Below are 22,091 nucleotides of genomic sequence, written 5' to 3'. Positions count from 1 at the left end.
CGCGCTACTATCTACACCTTTATCTTTCATTCTTTGATTGCTTGACTACCCACTTCATTTGATGGTCTCCATAGCAGGTCCAACTCTTCATCCTTACCCAGGGCGGTGAGATTTGCAACGACGTTTTGTACCTCCGTGTTCTATTGCTACAAGAAAATGGTGATTTGGAGTTGGCGTTATTCTGTACTACCAGAACCTAATAGCGAGCTTGTAAATGGAAATGTTACGGGAGGGATTTGTGTTACCACATTTAAATTGGTGTAGCCAGATTGGGAGGACCCGGGATTCTTTCTTGGGTGGCAGTTATTGTAAGGTCACAGTGCTTGCTAGCAAAATGTTAAAATGTGCAAAATGTGCAGTGCCTGGTCCGTAATTTCCCATTCTTCTATTAGAAAATTAGATATATTTTTTGCCTAATGGGATGGGATGTTGGGACACATTTAGACTTGCACCTTTTTGTATATTGGCAATTCAGTTTTTTCAACAGTGCTGTATGGAACTGGGCGCACCGTGTGTTGGAAGTTAACCAAATTTGCCCCGCAGTCCAGTGGTGGATGATGCTTCCTGTGGTGAGGGAGCGTAGCTTCGGAAGGTAGACAAAGCACCTAGGCCTGCCTGGACAAATTGCAGCCGTCAGAAACATCGGGAAATTGGAGCTCTATCACCCAAATGGCTCCGTGGTGACTCTCCAGTACCTTGAATCTTTTTTAGATGCAAAACCAGGTCACTTTGGCTGGAGGGTCACCTGGCAAGCATTGTCTACAACGTAAAGACACGGGTGCTCTGATGTGCTGTGGTATAGATAAATGCTGTGAATTCACATTCGTTTAACACTGCAGTGAGTTCGTTGAGTAGCCCTTTTTCTAAACAAGTGAGCAGCAGTCAGTTACTATTTGGGGGAAGAAATGTGTTTAAAAAGTTAACACGAGACAGAATTTGGGATTCTTCCTTCATGCTGCCATTTTGACTTTGCGTAGGCAGCGTCTGCTTCATGCTTTTTTTTTTTTGTATCTTTTTTCCTCTTTACTGCAATGAAAAATAGGAAGTTAAAGAACCAAAGCTGAACAAGAAAAGCGTGACACAGTGTAGTAAGGTGAGGGCAGCGTGGTTGCATTAGAAGTGTGGGAGTGAGCAAGCCAAGGCCTCTAAGGAAAAGGTGCACTGAGCAGTGGAAGTATTTTGGTCTACTTGCCAGGAGAGCTCAGAATGGGAGATTTCAAAAAGATTAAAATGAAGAAAGTAGGAGATGGCCGAGGATTGGAGGGGAAAGGACTTTCAGAGTGAGACTGATGAGACTGCATTGGTCCTCTGAGGGAGGGAGCTATGAAAAGTTAGAAAATCATTCTTCAAAAGGAGATGAAATCTACAGCAAAACCAGCCAATTTTACAACCCAGTTCTCAGAGCACTTGCGGTTCCTATGCAGATGAATCTGTAATAAATATTGTACCAAGAAAGTTAATCTGTATCTGGAGAATTTTAATAAATAAAAAGTTTTTAAAAACTCTCCCAAGATCTTGGCTCTTGCTGACTCTTGTTAGTAATAGAAATATGTTTTTGACACCTTTTTTTGGATGTTGGCTTATGTTCACAGCCTGTAAAAACAGACTTTGCTTCTTTTTCCCCCTTGCATGTAGGGGAAAATCAAGAAAACATCTTTTTTGAAGATGTAAAAAAGAAAAAAAGCACTGATAAAAAGCTGTGATTCATGGGAGGGGAGGGGAAGAATCCTGCAAACTGAGAATGGGTGTGTATAATTTCCAAATTCAGTACTTCAGCGCCCTGAGATGAGTGTTGAAAATGAATTTTTGTGGAAGGAATGTAGCAAAATGAAACCAACAAGGAAGCGAGAGTCAAGCCGTGATTGATTCTGTTCTTCTTTAAAAAGCTTCTGTTGCATGCAAAATCTGTCTTCCTGAAGTATGTGTGGCACAATTCTGCAGTCTTGCAGACAAATTAACCTCAGCTGAAACTGTTTAAACAAGAATTCGAGCAAGAACTTAAAAGATTGGAGAAATTGAAGGTTGTCCTAAAGAATGGAAATGGAAGAACGCTTTCTTGTGCAGCATGGGCAGAAGATATGCAGGGCAACGTGCTAGGAAGAGGCAAAGGGAAGCCCCACGATAATAAGATTCGGAACAAGTCCTGACACCAGTCTTACATAAGTGGCCTGGTTGGGTATTTGGGGGTGCACCCATGTTATGTGTATCATAAGGTTAATTGGATGCTCCTCAGAAAGATGTAGACAGCTTTGAACTACTATAAAATCTTGGAGTACGAGATATATACTTTGAAATCACACATACGCATATGCTTTTTGAGCTAGCACTTTCTACCTGTGAAGGTGCTGATCGATCTGTGCTATTTAGGAAAAGAAATTCTGAAGCAGAGCTGGCTGTGAAAAAATGCAAATAATAAAATTTAGCTAGAGGTCCTTAAGGCTTCTTAAGCTCTAACCTTGTTATGAAGAATGGCGAAGTCGAGCTGCCTAATGCAGATGTCTGAGTTACAAAAATAACCAGATGTCCTGATTAGCAGAAGCAAATGTTCTTCCCTTAATCCACGTGAAATTATATTCAAAGGCTCTCCGGATGTAATGCTTGTGTAAATAAGGCACCAACAAACATTGGAATAGAAAGGGCCATTGGCCAACTAGCTTGCAAGGCTTGAAAGCTTGAATATTAAAAACAAATTTACCACTGCTGACTCTCTTAAATTCACAGAACAGAAATGTTAAGCAGGGCTGCTTCCCGGGGAACGTGGAAAGACTGTTCTCATTAGCCATATTTTCTCTCTCTCTTTCTTTCTCTCTCTCGTTTGAGAAATGTCTATAAAGTGAAGCTGTTTTTTTAGAATTTCCCTACATGGCTAGTTCCCTGCACCTGGATTTCTCTTGTATATTTTAACTACAACTCAGATCTGTGCTCTTCAAGATGCCTGTTTATTGTAACTTTCATATTTTAACATTAAACTGAATATGCTGTTCTCATACTGTTAAGACTCCCCGCACCTTGAGGTTATTCTTTCTAACAAACCAATAATTAGTAAGTTAAATCAGCTTGGTAAGAAACTCTTCCTGATGACATGAAGCTCTGCTGTTGTCTCATTGCTCTGAAAATGGATGTTTTTTTCCTAATCTGCAAATTACTGATGTGAATGAAAAGTAAGGAAAAATATGAAGGGTCCACTCTATAGATTAAAAAAAGAATCCTCTCCTGTTTTTTATTTGGAAAAAAATAAATTAGAAACTCTTGCTGAGGGCTGCATTAACCAATCTGGGACTTGTGCGAACATGTGTTTATGTGTCTGGCTGGGGGGGCAGCGCTGTACTTTTCCATTTTCACTGCTGTCAGAGCTTCAATTATAAGAATTCAGTTTCTGGTAGGTACCTGAGCTGCTCGGGCACGAATTCGAACTTCAGTTCTTTAGGCACCACGTAAACATTTGGGAGGGGTGGCAGGGACAGAAGTCCTTGTCGTGAGGAGTTCATAAATGCAGTGGAGGAGGAAAATATCCCAAGCAGGATCTGTGCAGCAGGATAATAGCTGTATAATCATGGTATAAGCATGCATGCCAGTCTGCAAAGCAGGCATTGAACTGGAAGGCCAGTCGTGCTCATTTCCTTTGCTTTGCTGATAGCAGTCACCGCAAGACAGGCTGCAGCGACTGCTCGCTTTCAGTCGTTCTGATGCTGAGCCGTAAACCCCGTGCAAAAGTACCATTTAACTTGAAACTTGGAAGGGCTGGGAAACTTGGCTGTGCCTTCATTCCGGGCTGAAGTCACCCCCTTGTGCCTACATATTGCAATTTATGGTGTTCTCTAAAAGGATCTAATCTCAGTGAATGTTCAGAGCAGCAAATGCCAAAGAGGAATGGGCTCTAATACTTATCTCTGCATTTTCATTGCTGTGGATCTCCCTGTGTGTTACAGCTGTCATTTTTGTTTTATCTACCAAACAGGCAGAGAATTGCCTTCAAACTTGATGTTTTCACACTTTCCTCAAAGAACGTTACCGCTGTTAAGAACCCCTTTTATATAGTGCAGTGACTAGCTAAATAAGCCTCAATTTGAATACTTCAGGCCTCATGGGAGGCGAAAAAGGAGAAGCTATTGTTAAGTGTTTTTAAGCGGGGGTTAGCCCAGTAATTTTTTTAACAGTAATAATGCTTTCAGGCTGACATTGGCTATGCCAGGATTCATCCAGGCACTGTTTGAAATGGCTGAGATATTTATAAACTGACAGACAGCATTTATAAAATCAGGATGCTGACAGTCCCTTAACGATAACAATGGGCTTGGACTCATCTATCACTTACAAAGGTTATTGGAAAGGGAACGTAAGGCTTATATGTGCCTGTAGTCTTAGCCTGGCACTTATTTCCACACATCTCTCTCTTTTCTCTCCTCCCTCCCTCTCTCCTCCCCTTTTCAGTGCACTCTGCCTGACATGGGCATCAGACAATTGCAGCTAATTCCCCCTGTACCTTTACCCAGCGATTCCTTGTCCTGTTTCCTGCAATCAATGATGCAAATTAGGAGACGGTTCCGTAGCATCTTGGGGCTGCAACCCGCCCAGACCGAACAAGAGAAACATCTGGGCTGCTGGCAGGCTGCTGGCGTGAATTGGGAAAGAAGAAGTGTGCGGTGACTGACAGGCTTAACCCGGGGCTGGGCAGGGGTTAAGCAGGCCTTCTGCTTCATTTTCCTTTCATCTAGCACCAGTCTGCAGGCAGAATGCTGATGTACCTCCTTTCTCAGCCAGGCAGGAGCCACTGAACGCGGTCCCGCTCTGCCCTTGGTGAGGAGGAGCAAGTGCATCGTGGGGACGCTTCAAGAAACATTAAAGAGGATGCCAGTTATTTTCGAGCTCTGCAAAAACATCTGAATGCACCTAGGAGTGTGAGGGCCAGGTCGTAGCAACAAGTTTGTACTGGAGAAAGGGAAAAGCAGTATTTCACTGGTGTGAAAAGCACCTTTTTTTTAACGTGGCAGCAAGTACCGAGAGGGCTACGCCTGGCATCCGGTTTGCCCTTGAAATATTTACTCTCCTGTACCCGTCCGGACACCGTGTTCCCACTGTATTATTTGCTTAGAGACCTGAAATACCCAAGTAGATTTCCTCCACGCGGTTGGATCTGCTGATATCACTAAAAACACACCCTGCCCCGGCTTCTGCTCAAACTGATGGATACGCGCGCGATGGCTGGAGAGAGGCTTGGCTGGCTTGAGGGGGTCTATTTATCAGGGAACTCGATTAAAATACAGACTGCACATGACATCAAATTTGTAATCATTTTTCCACAGCAAGCCAGCGTTTTCTGTATTGGATGCAGGTGTTTAAAGCAATAGTGTGTTTTAAGGGCCAGTGCAGCACAAATTCTGGCCTTTGGGATAATGACAAGTGTTTTGCCTGCATAAACAATATATTTTTTTTCCCCCTGAGGTCCGCGCACACCTAGTTTCCCTCAAGCTCATCATCTCTGTCAGGTTAATCAATAGGCACCGTATGGCAGAGGGTCAGTAATCAGTGTCATCGTGCCTTTAAATCGTGTTGAAAATTTGCTTAAAGCCTGGGCCAATTAACATCGAGATGATGAATGGATGGGTAGATGGGAAGAGCCTGGCGCTCAGGGGCTTTGTGAGAAGGAGATGCTCAGCTGTTGAGCAGCAGACACCAGCGAATAAAATCAGCCATTCATGTGAGCTCAGTCCACCCACTCTTAATGATAATGTCAATCTAGCAAAATATATACACATTGGAGTTGTCATGAGTTCATAAATCAAAGGAGTTTGTCAAAGGCATTCAGATTAACGAGGCAGCAGCAATAACAAGTCAAATTTGCATAGAGAATTGCCCGAATCTCAGTAAATTATGATCCTGTTTTTCATTTGATTATTTGCTAATGTCTCAAGAGGGAGAATGATTATATTAGCATGCAAAATCTACTCCAGAAGTAGAAATCCGAGGTATAGCAGACCAGCACACGATGACAATTAATCAGTTTCTGCATACTAGCATAAACGCGCAAGGCCCAGAAATGAACTCCTTTTTTTATTATTATTTCTCCTTGCTACTGATCCAAATGGTTCAGCTTGACAGAGACTTTATATTGCTTTAACAGTGTTCTGAATTGTGCCTGCAGGCAAGACATAGTTATGCAGCTATAACCAACCTATCCATCTGCCAACCAGATTGGAATTCTCCTATCCAAGGCTTCCATTAACCCCCACTGACAGCTCCAAACAGGATTAAGAATTTGAAAGCATAAAAAATAGTTGTGCTCCTCGCATAGACACACACTTCTCCCCCACCCCCAGCTCCCCGCACTCGGAAAAAAAAAAAAAAAAAGGCTGCATCTGTACAGTTTTATAATTAGTGCCGGGCAGAAGAGCCCCAAAGAAAGCCTCCCCCAGTTGGCAGGGCTTTGATTTCCACCATGACGAGCGAGGCGGTACTAAAGGTAGCTCTGCCCAATTGGTAGTCCCTGGGAGTGCATTTATCCACGTATTATAGCTCGTTCCCAGCAGTGTTTTGCTGGGCTGCGTACACAGAATGCTGCGTGTCATCTCCCATCAACCGCTTCAGTCTGGGGACTGCGTATGCGTTGTAGCATGTTGTGTTTAGCGGCGGAGGAGGCTTCACGGGGAGAGTTAAATAGTAATAATTTCGTAGTGGTCTTTAAGACAACCTGCCACGGAATTATATTCTGTTAATTACAGGCTGAAGTTTTAAATGCAAATCAGATTTAAAAGGCTCTCGTTACAGACAGGAGCCATTTTAGGAAAAACAAACTATGGAGGGCGAAGCCCCTTTTCGCAGGAACCTCCTGCTAAAGAGAAATTTTGAAGGTTACAAGAAACAAGCTTGGGTTTGCTGCCTTCTCTTCCCAGCCCTTCCAGTGTCATTGTTTGACCTTGGGCAAATCAAAACCAAAAAACTGTTTTGCCTGTCTGTGGAAACTGTGTGCACGTGCACGTTACTTATCACACCACGACTGATCATTTTGTGCTTTGGAGGCTTTGGCGCTTCTCATCTTGTCTTTCTTGTCCTTGTTTCAAATAAAAGAGCCTTGAGTTCAGTGCAAACGGTTTTGGCCAGTCTGGCTTTAGTCTGTGAAGGAAGGTTACGGGATTTTACAGTTTTCCCTGATGAAAGAGAGTTTGTATGGCTTTTCAGCTTTCGGTATGCACTGGTTTTCTTCGCTCCTTTCACCCTAATAAATTCCATCATTCATCTACTATGTATCAAGCATAATTGCTGCAGATCTTTAATATTCCCAGCGAGTACACCCAAAATACCGTCTGGATACCAAGTGCTCCTCTCCGGCTCTGTGCCTGAGACGTGCGTTTCAGTAACCACGAGAGGGTGCTCGGAGCAGCTCCTCCCTTTGTCTGCCTCTCTTGTGGCAGAGAGCATCGCCGACGTCCTGCCGAAGCAAGCCTTACTCTGACCTCTCACACATTTATCCCTCCTCCCACCTTGTTGAGCAAGGAGAAATATCTAGGTGCACCGTTTCAGCCGATTATGTTGTGCTCTTCCCGTGGCCGTGGCTAAGCGTTGCCCTGTCGAGTGTAACTCACTTCCGCGCAGCTACGGTGAGTCCTGAAAATACGCAGGGTCTTGTACCTGCGCCTGGATTGATGGCTTCTCTCTTTGTGAGAAGTGAGTGGGAGTTACAAACATCTGTGCTTTTTTAAAGTGTAATGCTTTCCAGTCATTCTGTCTTCACCGAGCGTAACTTGCTTGCCGACAAAAGTGCCTGAGCAGCGCTCCTCTGTAATAGTCTGCGCTTGGAGCTGCTGTGTTGGTGCTGTAGAGTGGTGAGACGCCAAGCTGTGAGCCACCATATGCACTTGGCAGTCTTTGTCTGGTCTTTGTTCAGCCAACCTCTTAGCCTTGCCACCTATAAAGATAATGAATGCAAAATGGTCCTCTGCTCGCTCTTAAAATCGGATGCTCGGCTTAAAGAAAAAGAAGATAACTTGATGCTTTGCAGCTGCTAGGAATTTCCAAGTAAGGGCTGGCGATTCACCGTCAGCACCGATTTTCCTCCGTTTTCAGACTTTTGGAGGGAGAATCTTGAGTGGTTTGAAAGGCAAGAAGAAGGCAGGGTTGCAGTGCTGTAGAAAAGATTCTTTGGAGTGGGAAAACATCTTAGCACTTGCAGTAGGGAAGGGGATGGCTGTTGGAAAAGCATCCAAGAAGAATAAACGACCCTGTGAGTCCAGGAAATGCACAGCGCCCACCTCAGGTTCTTACGTTTCCCTCCCTTGGTCTTCTTCTCCAAAGCACAAAAATGAAAACCCTCACGTGAACCTAACCACTTGCTAAACTATATTTCATGAGTAGAAAAGAGCAGCTTTAACGTCTGGCCTTCCTTTCTGGAGATATGTGATTCTAGCTTGTGTTTTTATGATCACAGTCCTTTCTAGGCTGGATTTAATGTAATAACTTGGTCCTGGCAGAGGCCTCACATGAAAACTTTTAAAAGCTGGCCCCTTACAGCGATTTATCAGGCCTGTTTAGGATTGATTTCCATTATAAAACCCTAGTTACAGCATCCCAGATGTCATGGTGCCTTGCAAGCCCTATATCTTGTTCAGACAACCAACCAACCAAAAACCAGCAAAGAAGATCAGTAGTTGGTCTGCAAGCCTCGACTTACACACAATCCTCTTGACCAGTTTATGACATCCCAAGAGTGTGTGTGTGTATTTTCCCTTCCCTGCCTTTTCCCAGCAAACAGCTTACACCCTGCACATCCTGGCTGTGCCTTTTCTTCCCCTTCAGCGGAGCTGAGCTGCCTTGACCCTGGCTGATGACAGCACTGCAGCAGGCATGCCAGCACGCTGCGCCTCTACCAGCCCTGCTCTGCCATGCTGCTGCTCCTTCTTTTGCCAACAGACACCACTTCTGCCTCCCAAGGTGCTGGGCTGGAAGCTGGCTTTGGGAGAAATCAGGCACAGCCGTGCTCTGAGAAGGACAGGTTATTTTGGGGGTGAGGAGGCACAAGTACAAAACGCACCCTTCTGCTTGAAATTCTGCACTCCGGAGCTTGTCTGCGAGCTGCTGGAAAACCACCCCTTTCCTGGCAGAGCTCTCCCTAAGCAGTTTTTCTGTATCTCTTTAAAACCTGTTAAGTTACTCACTACTGAATGCGTGGGAATGTGGCCTAAGGCTACAAATACTGTGGTGATCAAACTGATTTTAGATGTGTATGTGGGATTCCCCCAAAGCTGGCTGTCATTACTCTGTCAGCACAGTAGCTGAACCCGTGCAAAGAAACTGTCTTCAGAGTAGCTGGCTTTGTCAGCGAGGACCGGGTTCCCCCCACATACCCAGCACTTTTTAACCAAATGTTTGCTAAAGACTGTAGATGCCTTGAGATAAACAATATCCTGTCTTTGCTCTAAAGCAAGTAATAATTGGCTTTAACTGTGAGGTTAACACACAAAAAGCTCCTGGAACTCTTTCTTGTGCCAAAAAAGCCCTCCTATTTCTTTTTTCTTGTCCCCCTTCCCTTGCCTTTACTGCTGCTCTTCCCTGGAGGTGGTGGCTTAAGTTTTGCAGCTTCGGTCTTTCTAGAAATGGTGTTTGTGTGTGCAGCTTCAGGGGGCAGAAGTGAAAAACATAGCCATGGTATCATTTGCTACCTACACTTTTTTTTAAAGGAACTGACAACCTCTTTCACCAGAATTTAGCTTAATTAAATTTCTCTATGATTTTTGGCAGCCCTGCAGACTCAGTACAATTAATAATTGTTGGACAGATTAAAGCATAGGGACGCAGGGAACAGTTGCACCCATTCACAGCCTTTTGTTTTCCTCAGGTTCCGCTGTTTTAAATAGTTCTTCTGGGGTGTTGGGGAGCACTGGTGTTACCGTGCTGACCCAGCCATTATTTCAGCTTTTCAAAGAGGCATTTATTGGTAATTTCAAAATAAATCTCCAAAGCGCAGTCTTCTTCGATAGACACCTGCACAGTGGTGCATTGCTGTACTGAGGAGAGATTCTTTCTCTGCCATAACAAGCTGTTTGGCTTAAAAGTACAAGTTAGCCTCCGGTGTGTGTATACATAAAATACTATAGCTTGCATAGTACAAATATTCTGTTTCTTTTCTCCTCGCAGAGTAATATTAGGGATAAGAACTGAATTAAAGCTTACTTTCTTTCACAGAACTCCTCTGAGAGAGAAGACTGTAATAATGATGAGCCCCCTAGGAAGATCATTCCCGAGAAGAATTCACTTAGACAGGTATGTGATCAGTCTCTTTAAAAATGCAATAAAACTTTCTAGCTATTTGAATCCTTAAATGCTTTTGGAAGCTGAAGTCTGACTTATGCTCATGGAAATCCTTTCTTTTCTCCCTTGAAGTCTGAGCAAGTCACAACGTACCCAGGAAAATGAGACACATGGATTTACCTTGCAGGAGAGTCAATGACTCTTTCTAAGGAAATCTAGACTTCTGCTCTCGAGTTTTTTGTTTTTCCAGTTGGCATTCATCAAGCGCTCTTCGGCCTTTTCTTCTGTTCCTGTTCCTGCCTTGTGTGTAGTATATTTTGTCTTGCTACAGATCTTGTGTTCAAGAATTTCAAAGCATTCTAGAACAATTAAGTTTTCCATTACCCTTGAAGTTGGATTTTCTTGGAGGTGTTGTCCAGGTTAATAACCTGAAAAACGACCAATATTCTCTTCTACATTCATATATGTGCCTAGTGGGTAGAAAGGAGAAAGAGTGGGCTGGTAAAACATAATATCTCAGCCTTATATGTATAGTAAAGCAAATTTCTTACCGGTTTGTCAAAAGAAGACATTGTTCACAGCTGTGTTCCAGGATGTTGTTGAGATGCATCACAGCCTTCATCTTCATGCCCAGTCTTTTGTGTGGCCAAAATCCTTGGGTCTTCCGGTAGCTATATGGCACCTTCTGTGCTGAGAACAGTGTTTGTGGACAAGTTCAAGCCATAGTCTTAAAGCAAGTACCTTCTTGTCTGGATCATATGAGGTGGCTGCCCAAGATTTTGTGCGTGTGGTAGAGGGAATTTAGATTCTTCGTGTAGGCATAAATAGAAACTGTCAAAGCATTTTTGGAAGCTCATATTGCTCCTTTTTCTCTATTAATGATGGACACAAACCAGTTGGGAATTTTCCAGCTGTAGGTGAAGAAATCAGACACAGATGCATGTGCTTTTTTTCCTCCCTAATCAATGAGTAAAGTGATGCTTAATGGAAAGTTCTGCATCTCCTGGAGGAAGGTATGCGGAGTGATTACCCTGTCTCACATCTGCACATATTTTGTAAAACCAAAAAGATCTGTCCTGCAAATGCTGTCAAAGCAGTAATACTCAAAAAGTGCTGAATGCAGTACTAGTACCGTAGTGGAAAGATGCTAACTTGGTAAATATTGAGTGTACAACTTCATATTTTCTGTCCCTCCCTTAAGACACTGCTGTTAAAATTTCATTATTGGGAAACGTGGACCTACCTGCGCAGAAGAATTGAATGTGTATATGTGGAGGGAGGGGAGAGTCTGTCTACTTAAATGGTCTTTCTAGTGAAATTGTTCACATATTTAGTCATTTTTGATGAGTTAGCCATTAGCCATGGCCATAAATGTTTCCTCAGGTAGGTTTGTGGAACAGATGTACCAGAAGGTGGAGGGGATAAAAAAGTGCAATGGTTGCTTAAGCTTCTGAAGTTGTAAGCAGAAGCTGAAGACCCCCATAGCTTAGTGCTATCGACCCCTCTAGGAGAAATGTAATTCTTGTGTTGACTGTAATGGTTTCTGTAGGAGGGTGTCTTCAGAAGTCTCAACACGCTGGCAGGAGAAGGCACGGCTGCTCTGAAGTTGGTGAGGGGCAGCAAGGCAGAAGAGATGCGGAGATCAGCACTGGGAAAGGAAACAAGAACAGGCAATGAACTTGACACTGTGAGCTGGAACAGGAAAAAGATCTAAGCTATGACAGATTTGGAAGTACGGATGCAAATGTTCAGTTCTTGTTGAGTGCTCGATCTGACAAAATTAAATTTTGAAGGGGAAAACTGAAAACCACAGTATGAAAACAGACTTCAGAAAAAAACAATGACAAGTGGCAAAAGTTTTTGGCAACTTTATTTAAGCTAACAAACGAATTTTCACACTGCAAAGTTATAAATTAATTTTAATAGGCTGATCCAGATGGTCCATTTGGAAAATGGATAGCTTGATCTGTTGAAAATTAAACTAAATTTATCTCTCTCATACTTCAAACTGAAGTAAGCGTGAGAAGAGTGCCCATTAAGTCCGGCTCATACAGATGGACCGGCAGGTCACACATGGGACTAATCTGATTCATTTTAAAAATAAATGCATGAGTTATTGAATCAGGTTCCTGTTTCAAGCCCTGCGTGTGAGCGTGTGTGTGTGCGTGTGTGTGTGTGCTGCCCTTTCAAAGGGACTCGCAAATGCTTCAGTGCCTTTTTAACCTGTGTGTTTCCATTTTAATTCAACTTCCTTGCCAAAAAACATAATTAGTTTTCAGTGCCTATCAGTTAGTGTTAGACCCAAACACTAGATTGATTAGGTCAGGCATTTGTTATTTTAAGGGCTATGTCTCCATTCTTCATTTATGAAGAACACGAGCTCAATAGTCTTGGGGAGAGAGCCGGCCTTTAGAAACCGGGCAGGGGAAGCTCTCTGGGGGCCCCTCCAGCCTTTTAGCTTCTGGGTGTTTTTAACAGAGCCATGAATGCAGATTTGTAAATTTATTGCAGTGCCATCTGTTTTTTTTTTTTTTTTTTTTTTTTCAGGAACCGTATTATTGTTGGCCCGTATCTGTCTATTGTGGTGGTCACTCCCCGGGAGCTTGCCCTCAGTCCCGAGGAAAGTGATGAATAGCGGGGGTCAACATGAATAGGTCACAGGGCAGCTGTCCGGGGCTGCCCTGAACTTGATTACCCCGCTGGTTTTTAAAGAAGACGGGCACAATGCAGCTTGTTTAAAACCCTTCCCTCCCTTCTCTTCAGCGGAGAAATAATGAAGTGCGTTTCGCCACCGCGGTTTGTTCTGCGGGGGGAAGCCGAGGCAAAGGTGGCCTCGTGGGGAAGTGCTGGCAGCAAACAGCGAGCCTGCCGCAGCGACACTCCTGCACACCTCGCTTCGGACCCCGCTGTCTGTCTGCAGGCTTCCAGATGGACGTCTGGGGGAAAAAATCCCTGCCTGCTACCCCATTCAAACAGGCCCCGTAGTGTGTTCAAGATCTTTCCCCGTTAGCATTTTGGCACGGAGTATTACCTCAATTCACTCGTATGGATTTGAGATGGTGTTGTAAAATTACATCTAGCACCTCTAACATGCTCTAGGCACTGTTGCAGTGTTAAAGTAGAGGCACGCTGCTCTTAAGGGTTTAAAGTCAATACACAAGCCAACTGGAAGAAGGAGAAAGCAGTCAGAGAAGGTAGGGCAAAGCAAAGACAAAAAGCTGTTCACTGGCAGCAGCAGCCTCATACCACTGCCTGGGGCTCTTCTCCAGGCATACACCGAAGTTTTCCAGAAGTATTTCTGCTGTCCCCCCGATGGGGATGGTTGCACGGTGGGGAGGAGTGAGGGGCTTCAGCTTCCTCCCTTCCCCAGGGGAGATGTCGAGGACGTACGTACCTGGTCTGTAACGTTAGCAGGGTTAGCTCATCTTCTACGATACTAATGCTTGCTAGTAAGGAGCTGCTGCTTGAAACGCCTTCTGAAATTGCTAGAGGCACATCCTGGTCTTTTAACAATATTCTTTTTATATATATGTATTTACAAATATATATATATATATATTTGTCTCAAAAAAAAAAGAGAAAAAAAATCATTTCTATTCCTCTGTAGCTCTTCATGCATGTTAAAAAACTGGCCAACCTGGGTTGTGCTGGAGCCTGAGTTACAATGGGAATGCTGCCTTGTGGCAGAAAGGCCACTGGGCTCTTTCAGCAGTCGTGCTAATAGGAATCTGTCACCCTGCTGCATTTCTGCATTCCTCTGTAATTGAGTAAATTGCAAGTGTTGTCTACTCCCCCCTGCCCTTTGTGTCTGTGTCCACTTACCATCCGAAGAACGTGGGCAGTGATAAATAAAGCGCTGAACAGGGCTCTCAACTCTTTGAAAGCAGCGTGTTGCCAGCCCCGTAGTTATATTTCTTTAAGTGTTTATGTTTTTCTGTATTCTTTCTCTTGTGTGGCTGGAACCCTGGGGATCCGAAGCCATGAGAGAGGCCAAGAAGCTAACAAAGTAGCTGTCCTCTTGTTAGCTTGTTCCTTTCTTCTTTAAAAAACAAGATGAAAACCATCTGGCTCAGGGCATTACATTTTCCTCCCCCATGCACCTCTATAGATGAAGAGTTTCACCTGCAGTGAGGGTTTACATTGATTAGGGAGGGAGCAGTAATTCAAGCCTCCATCCACTTCAGTGGTACTTTGCAGTCTCTAAAGGTGCTGACCCATTGAGTTAAACTGTCAAGGGAGGATAAAAAAGGAGCTTCATCCCGGGAGGTAACAGCTGCCAGGTTTTCAACACCTTGCACGCTGCTGGAGAAATGTCACAAATTGTCAATGGGAAGAAAAATTGCTCGGCTGCCATCTTCCCTTAATGACGTGCCTTATAAAATGAAAGATTTAAGGGTTTAAAAACCAGCGAGTAGCTGTCGGGGAAAAGAAAAATCCGGATGGATTTTGAACAATGGGGCCAACAAGATGTACCCTGAAAGACTGCGAATGCGGCATCCCACTTGGAACAAGGGTTCAGACGGGGATGGCCAGTTTTGCACAGTGGCATAAGAGGCAAGTGAAAGCAGCAGCAGCAGCACTGAAGTCCAATATCGCCGTGCCCGTATTAAAAAAAAAAAAAAAACAAAGTCTGATTCATAAGCCAGTGAACTGAGAGAAGACATACTGTATTTCTGCTCTTTTGAGGACAATTTGTTTTCAAGCAGCTACCAGATGGCTAAATACCACGACATTTCCTCCTTTTTTTTTTTTTTTTTTTTTTCTTCTTTATTTTAACAAGAGATCTAGTTCTCTTTGCTCTTTGTTTTTGTTTGTTTTCCTGCTTTTACTTGGCTGAACAACCCTGTGCTGGCTGGGCATTGTGGCATACTCTCCCCCCCACTTTGCCCTTATGCATTGATGGATGAGGAAAAAAAGATCTCCAGCTTTAACGCAATTTCAGATAACAGGCGGATTGGAGCAAGGCACATTGTTTGTATCTTGAGGTTTTTTGTTTTAGGGGCTTTTTCTTTTTTCCCTGTTTGTTTAGGTAAGTCATTTTAATTGTACTGAGTAATTAGAAGGTACACACAGCCAAGGGAGCTTTGTTATGGTAATTGCTCAGAAAACCCACTCCCCAACTACCATTGCCATGTGTTGAGACACTTCTTCCCTCTAGTGGCAATATTAAGGACTCTGGCTTTCACAGTAGGCAAGGTGTAATTGCAATATGACAAACTGTGCTTTAGGGAAAATGCTGTGAGTGATCTAGTTTTTTTGTTTGGCTGGTCTTTATTATGTCTTATGGCTTTTTGTGGAGACTACCCTTCTCAAAGACTGGGCTCCAGATAACAAAAATTTAGTCTTAAGAAAATAATTGCAGCGAATCATGGGGAATGTTTTACAGCTTTACTTAATTCTAGTCTTCTTTTTAATTACCTGTTTATAAAAACGTTTTTAAATTTGCTGAGATTACTTAATTCTTTCAGAAGAAGCACCTCATTTGAAATAAATAAATAAATTGCATTTATTTTAAATAGTCCATGTGAAAGACCTTTAAAGGGTAATTAATGCAAGTCTCCTAAGACTCTAAGTAAGATGAAAGCGATCTTTCCAAATCTGCTGGAGTGATTTGTTTATATAACTTCCCACTTCTGCTGAATTCTTCTGAGTCTAATAACTTTTTTTCTAACCGTTTGGCAATTTGTGCTTAGCTACAAAAGCCCTTGTTCAAAAAGAACAGTTTAATAATCTTTTCCCTGAAAATGACTTGAAGGGAGGGTATGGGTTTTGTCTTTTTGCTGCGTTTTTATTAGTGTTATCTTTCTCTGATAAATCATGTAATTATTAACTATGGGGGGGGGGAATCTTATTGAGCTCATGGGCTGCAGCTTCTATTAAAAAGTGGAGTTTTGTTCAGGGACTGGGGATTTGCTGGATAAATGGCCGAAGAAATGGATTGCAGTTGGCAGAAAAGCTGCACACACAGCTCTGCCTTGGGTTGGAGGCTTCAGGTTGGCATTGAGCGTTCATCCACAGCTACGCCGACACAAGGAGAAATGTTTACGTGTTTGTGTCAAAGAGCAGGATCGTACTTTCTTTAAAAAGAAAAATGTAACCAAAGACACTAACGGAATGAGATCGGATACAGCTCTATCTTTAGTGAACTATAGTCTAGCGTCTCTGTGGCATTTTAAGCCTTTGGCTGCGAGTGAATACAGCTTTGTGGTTCCCCTGCTTCTGACATGATTTGGGGTTGCCATATATCTGTAGGATTTTTTTTTTTTTTCATTAGAGCTTGTTTTGCTATAGGGCTGCTTAACACTGTTCTCAAACGGCTTTTGCAAGGTTAAAGGAATGCAGCTCGGTAACAAGTTTGTGTCATTTTAAATATATACCTCCTAGTAAATAAGGAGGAGCCTTGCAATCAATCCCTTTTAGTGTGTTATATGTTTCACCTGACAACTAAACCCTCTATTGATTAACCATTACTTTGTTAGATAATCTCGTGTCATTGAAGCCTCTGTAAAAATTAAACTCTTTAAAATGTTTTACCCTAGCAGCAGTGCGAAAATTGAAAACTTGTTCAGAATTACAGCTGGCTTCCACAAAGAGGGTAGTTTTCACCAAACTGGTTTATGTTTGCATGCTTTATATGCAATATAAAAACATACTAAAGCACTCCAACGCAAAGCTATCTGCCTGTGGCGTTGAACCAGGCTACCACTTCAGACTTTTCCTTGGTGAAGAAACCTCTTATCTTGATGAAAGGTGAGGAGAAACTCAAACGGTTTTGGTGCAAGTTAGATGAGATTCATAAAAGGGTTGAGCTTTAGAGGTGAGCTGAGATATTTGCTTTTCTGTGACTTGGTTCTGGTTTTGATTTTCTAGTTTTTCTTCCAGATCAGTCAGTGTTCCCATAGACATCGGAGCCAATGAAAGGAGGTGCTCTGGTGTTGCAGTGTAACGTGAGGCACCATCAACTGTTTCACCTAAATGTAGGGCTCTGCAGTATTATTTCATGATATGACAGTCAATCTGTTTTCAGTATTGTCTTTTTCAGTTTTAACTGTTAGTGTACAGACACACTACGACCATACCAGGTGAAACCAAATCTCCATGTACAGCAGAGATCTTGTGTCTTACTGCTGCCTGCAGAGAAACCATAGAAGAAGACAGCCATTCAGTAATACCTCCATGCTATTCTTCCAGCTTCTCATGGCTGGACTTTTGAGCCAAATGCAGCATCTTTTTCACATTATCAATAAATTTCCTTTGAGACCTATTAAGTAGAGTGGCATGACCTCTTTTTTCCTCCTGTATAGTAAGGGAGGACTAGACTTCCTCTGCATTTTTACTTGAATTTTATTGGCCCTATTATAGAACATGCATCTTTTTTATCGCCTTTATTCACTGCATGTAGCTAATAATGCATTCTTCTGTGAGAATATGAAAAGAAGAACAGAAGAACTTTGTAACTGTACAAACATAGTAGGGGACGTTGAGCTAACAAGCGCTATTTGTGTTTTATTCTCAATAATCCTGATGGGTTGATTCCATTATACACACTTCTTTTAATTTTCTTTTTTTCCCTACTACTTGTATTGGGAAACAAAGAGCTGCTGAAGGACTAAATGATTGGCAATTTGGTGCTTATGTAGATAAGCATAACAAAATTACTGTACAAAATTTGGTTCTCACAATGAAAGTAAGTTCCTGTCTCTCTTCTGTGGCTGGAAAATTTGGGAAGGAGAAACTTAAATATGGCTAGTGGTCCAAGGGCAGAGAGGTATTAACATGGGAATGCCCAGATTGATCAGCACTGTCAGTGGAAGATGCTGTGTAGCGAGAGCAAAGAGGTCTGGCCTCTCTCTGCTCTCTATTCCCCTCCTGCTCCTGCAGCCTCTACAGCTGTTGCTCCAGGGGATATCCCTGCCAAGTACTCCATGGACGTGCTGTCCCCGAGTTCGTTTAATCCCCCTTTCCACTTGCTGATGTTGTTTCTCTCTATGGCATCCTGTGGCAGCAAGTTCCAGAAGTTCACTGCCTGCTGAATGAACTGTTTCCTTTTTTCTGCTTTAATAATGAAAAGTAAAGCAATACAATTGAATAATTATTTGTGTCTATATTCTGATGTACATCCAGCTTTTGAGTAGCAGTAGCAGTTTTGAGTAGCTTCCTTCTCATAAAGTTCTCTCTTTTTTTTTTTTTTTTTTACATTTAGCCTGTATTATTTTGCATAGCATATTTGGATTATCCACTCTGTCCCATTTGTATATCTGAGAGAAAGCCTGGTATAAGTCTGGCTTTTAAAAAGCTGGCTTGTTACCAAGGTTTTTGCATACCTGTCCTGGGAGGAAAAAGACTGAAAAGATGGGAGTTCATGGTTCAGTTCATGAAGCCACAGGCTTCCTGGTTTCTTTCAGTGAACGTTATTTTGACTGAGCTTTTCATCTGCAAAGGAGACTTAGTGTTAGCTTTCTGTGAGTCAGAGCCTCATAAAAATTATGGTACATGTGAGGTAAGTTGTGCAGAATCACCGCTACTGGAATTCTAGGAATGAGACTGCAAATGAGAGAGATCACAGATTTACAATAAATGGGTTAAGTTACACAAATATAAAGAACAAACAAGGAACTTACCAACTCTTTGCAGTTTTTCACCTCCAGAATTGTCTGAATGTCAGTGCAAAGCAGATGGCGCCAACTTTTCTGTCCACCAGTTGAGCCATTGCATCTAAGCCACATTTTAGGATAGTTTATGCTACCCTGATCTTTCTTCTGAAGAAAAAGTGCTGTGCATACCAGAGTGATGGTTTTATGACGTTGGCAAATATTTGCGAGAGGCTGAGTTGAGTTCCTCAGACTTCTGTTTGCTTGTGGCCTAATCCCAGTTTGAACCTAAACCCCCCCCTGCTGAAAGATGCGCTCTGTTCGGCCACACGGCGCTCTGACAGGGCTCGTGTGTTTGAATTTTTCCGGCTCTCCTTCTGGATCCAGAGTCAGAAATTGCTAGCTGGCTGCTAGTCGCAGCAGATAGCGATGTTAGGACTTGTAAGGAGATCCGCTGGAGCCAGGATACTCTGCATTCCTGTCTGTCACTGGCAATTTTCTGGTTAGAGAGCTCACTGAGGAATAAAACGTAAACTGCTGGAGCGGTGGAGAAGATACGGGTTTTTGTGCTCCTTTTTTTGTTTCTGTTTCATGATGGAGTTTGAAGGGGGTCTGTAAAGAAGTCCAGCGGAAGGGACTCTGAATTCCTGAATTTCCCCACAAGTGTCTGTACTGTGCCGGACCAGTACAGATCGACCTGAAACAGTAAACTGTTTATCTAGTGTGGGCAGTAATGATGTTTAATGAGGATCAGAATAACTTAGGTGGATAATGTGCGATGCTTGCGGTGGTTATGAACAGCCAGTTCCCATCGGTTGGTGCTTGCCATCCTTCTGAGCTGGAGGCTGTGTCAGGAACACGTTTCTAAATGTACCTCCGATTGCTTAGCATAACCCCCCTTTAGTCTCCCTATGTTCTTGCCCCTGACATCCTTTGCAGCGTGTTCCTCTGCTCTGTTGGGCGCTGCTGCTGGCTGCATTTTGCCCAGCCAGGCCTGTGGCAGGGGGACACAAAGGGGAGGACATTTGTTTGGCACTCGGCACAGGGAGCACTGAACGAGGGCTTCTGGCTCCGATGGCGCGGCTGTGCAGCAGAGGGAGAGGTTTAGGAGCCCTTGCCATGCCGGTGTTGCCTGCAAGTTTTGTGACCTTGTGCAGGGCATATTTATTGTCTTCTGTTAGTACCAGGCCTAGCAAGGTGGCTTTTTTATCCAGTACTGGAGATCTTAAGTGCTACTGTCCTCTTCCTCCTCCTAAAAAAATTGAGCTTCATCAAGCGGTCGTTGAAATGGCGTTGAAAGCAGGTCAGGGAAAGCCTCCATTAGAAACTCCTGAGTTTTTCAGATATCTTAGTTTAAATAGTCTAGTCATCCGAAGTTTGATTTTAGGCACACTATAAGTAGTGCCCTTAAAGAGGGAGGGACTCTGAGTAACGTGCTTGGCAAAGACTCCTGCCTGTGCAGGACAGCGTATGGGTTAAGATAAAGTCATTCTGGTTTAGAAGAGCAAACTTCCCGAAACTGGGGAAATGAAATAGAAGTGAGATGTGGTCTGCCTTTGTTCACTTCTGATTATAACCCTTTGTACTCTCCCTATGTGTTTTTACCCGATAAAGACAGGAGATGTTTATTAACATCTGCCTTGTGCTTTGGTAACGAGTGTACAGAAATCGCCTTGCTTTAGCTGTTCAGTTATGTAGTATTTTGTGAAAGACAGAACAACTGATATCAGATTTTTTTTTTCCTTTCTCAGAGGAAAAGAGGAGAAAAATCTCTTCAATCTATGTATCTCAGAACTATAAAACTGTACTTCGCTTCCCAGAAAACATGCATGCCCTCGACAGAGGTTTTTGCTGCAAACTAGTTTATTTTCGTTTGAAACTTTTACACCTTAGGAAAAAGGAAATGCGGTAGCATTGTTGTGGATTCTCGTGCCAAAAATGCGGTGCCTGAAAGAAAATTGTGTTCTTCTATTCATAACCATTTTAATCTTTCTGCAGACCTACAACAGCTGTGCCAGACTGTGCTTAAACCAGGAAACGGTGTGTCTAGGAAGCACGGCTATGAAGACTGAAAATTGTGTGGCCAAAGTAAGTAAAAGAAGGTCTTTGGTTTAGAGAGGTTTTTGTCATATTGTTCATTGTTAATCAAAGAAAAGTTCTTGTTAAAAATTACACTTCGAAAAAGTATTTAAATAGTAAGTATTTAAAGTATTTAAAAAGTCAGTATTTCGGGTAGGCTTTTCTGTCCTTCAGTGCAGAGTTTTGCTATGCTGTGCTGTTTCCCTCTGGTGGAAACGATTACTGGAGTCCAGAGCTATCTGGGACTGAAGGGTTCATTCTGCTCTACAAGTCATAGGCTTTTCCAGTGGCATGACCTATTCCTGCCATGTAATTAGCTGTGGCAACTTCAAATGATAAATGATCCAGATACATGCTAAAATACTTCATGAGAACTCTTTATATCATGTTTAGGGGAGGGGGAGGAGGGCGATACGGCAGTTAGATAATGGGTATTTTAATGCATCAGAGAAAAGACATTCCTTGAGAATTGTGGTAGATATGATCAGAACAAATGAGGTGCCACTAGCCACCCTCTTTTCTTAAAATTTGGCATAACTGCAGTAAAATAGGATACATGCAGGATTGTTTGTGGGTGGAAAACATTTTAACCATGATGCAATAAGTATAAAAAGGCTGTGTGAAGGATCTGCTTAGCCTTGTATAAGCTTCATATTTCCACTGAAAGGAAGTTTAGAATGGGCATGCAGGACAGATCAGTGCACTCAGCCATCTGTTACTGAAACCAGCTGGCATTTTGTTGCTCCTCTGTCACCACAACCTGATGACTTGAAAGCCTGTTTTCTCTTTTGTTTTTTTCAGTTCCTTGATTTTCTTGAAGACCTTTTTTTGTTTCACACTCCGAAGGTGCCTTGTCCCTTTGGGACCCCTTTGTGTATCGACTTTTAAGATAATCTCCCAGCTAAATCTTTGCTTTGGGATTTTTCTGGTGAAATGGGGATGTTTCATTACCTTTGTTTTCTGACAGTGAATTGGCCATCATAAGTTTGTCGTGGTGCATGCAGGTGGCTTAGCACTTGTAAACTGTGTTTGATGTGCAAGGTTGCCTTCCAGTGAGGAGGTACTTCAGAGGGAGGCTACCAATCTTGGTACAGAGTGCTCATATTTAATACCCAAACTTCCATTCCTAGCTTAAGATCAGTGATATTGCACATTGCTTTCTAAGGCAGAATTCTGTCA

The 22,091-nt window shown here is 42.9% G+C and overlaps 1 protein-coding gene across 8 annotated transcripts in view; it reads left to right on the top strand.

Moving 5' to 3' along the window:
* Positions 1-22,091, top strand: part of BTRC (beta-transducin repeat containing E3 ubiquitin protein ligase) — a 115,026-nt gene that overhangs the window by 37,787 nt on the left and 55,148 nt on the right. For 4 of the 8 annotated variants that reach the window (XM_035329356.1, XM_035329352.1, XM_035329354.1 and 1 more), the window contains 2 exons: positions 10,177-10,254; positions 20,832-20,921. In XM_035329356.1, coding sequence (XP_035185247.1) covers positions 10,177-10,254; positions 20,832-20,921 — 168 coding nt within the window. The remainder of the gene's footprint in view (positions 1-10,176; positions 10,255-20,831; positions 20,922-22,091) is intronic. The other 4 variants (XM_035329353.1, XM_035329358.1, XM_035329355.1 and 1 more) reach the window with 1 other exon arrangement.

Source organism: Oxyura jamaicensis, chromosome 6 (assembly GCF_011077185.1).
Source record: "Oxyura jamaicensis isolate SHBP4307 breed ruddy duck chromosome 6, BPBGC_Ojam_1.0, whole genome shotgun sequence".
Classification (NCBI taxonomy): domain Eukaryota; kingdom Metazoa; phylum Chordata; class Aves; order Anseriformes; family Anatidae; genus Oxyura; species Oxyura jamaicensis.
This window is presented reverse-complemented; position numbering and strand designations above follow the sequence as displayed.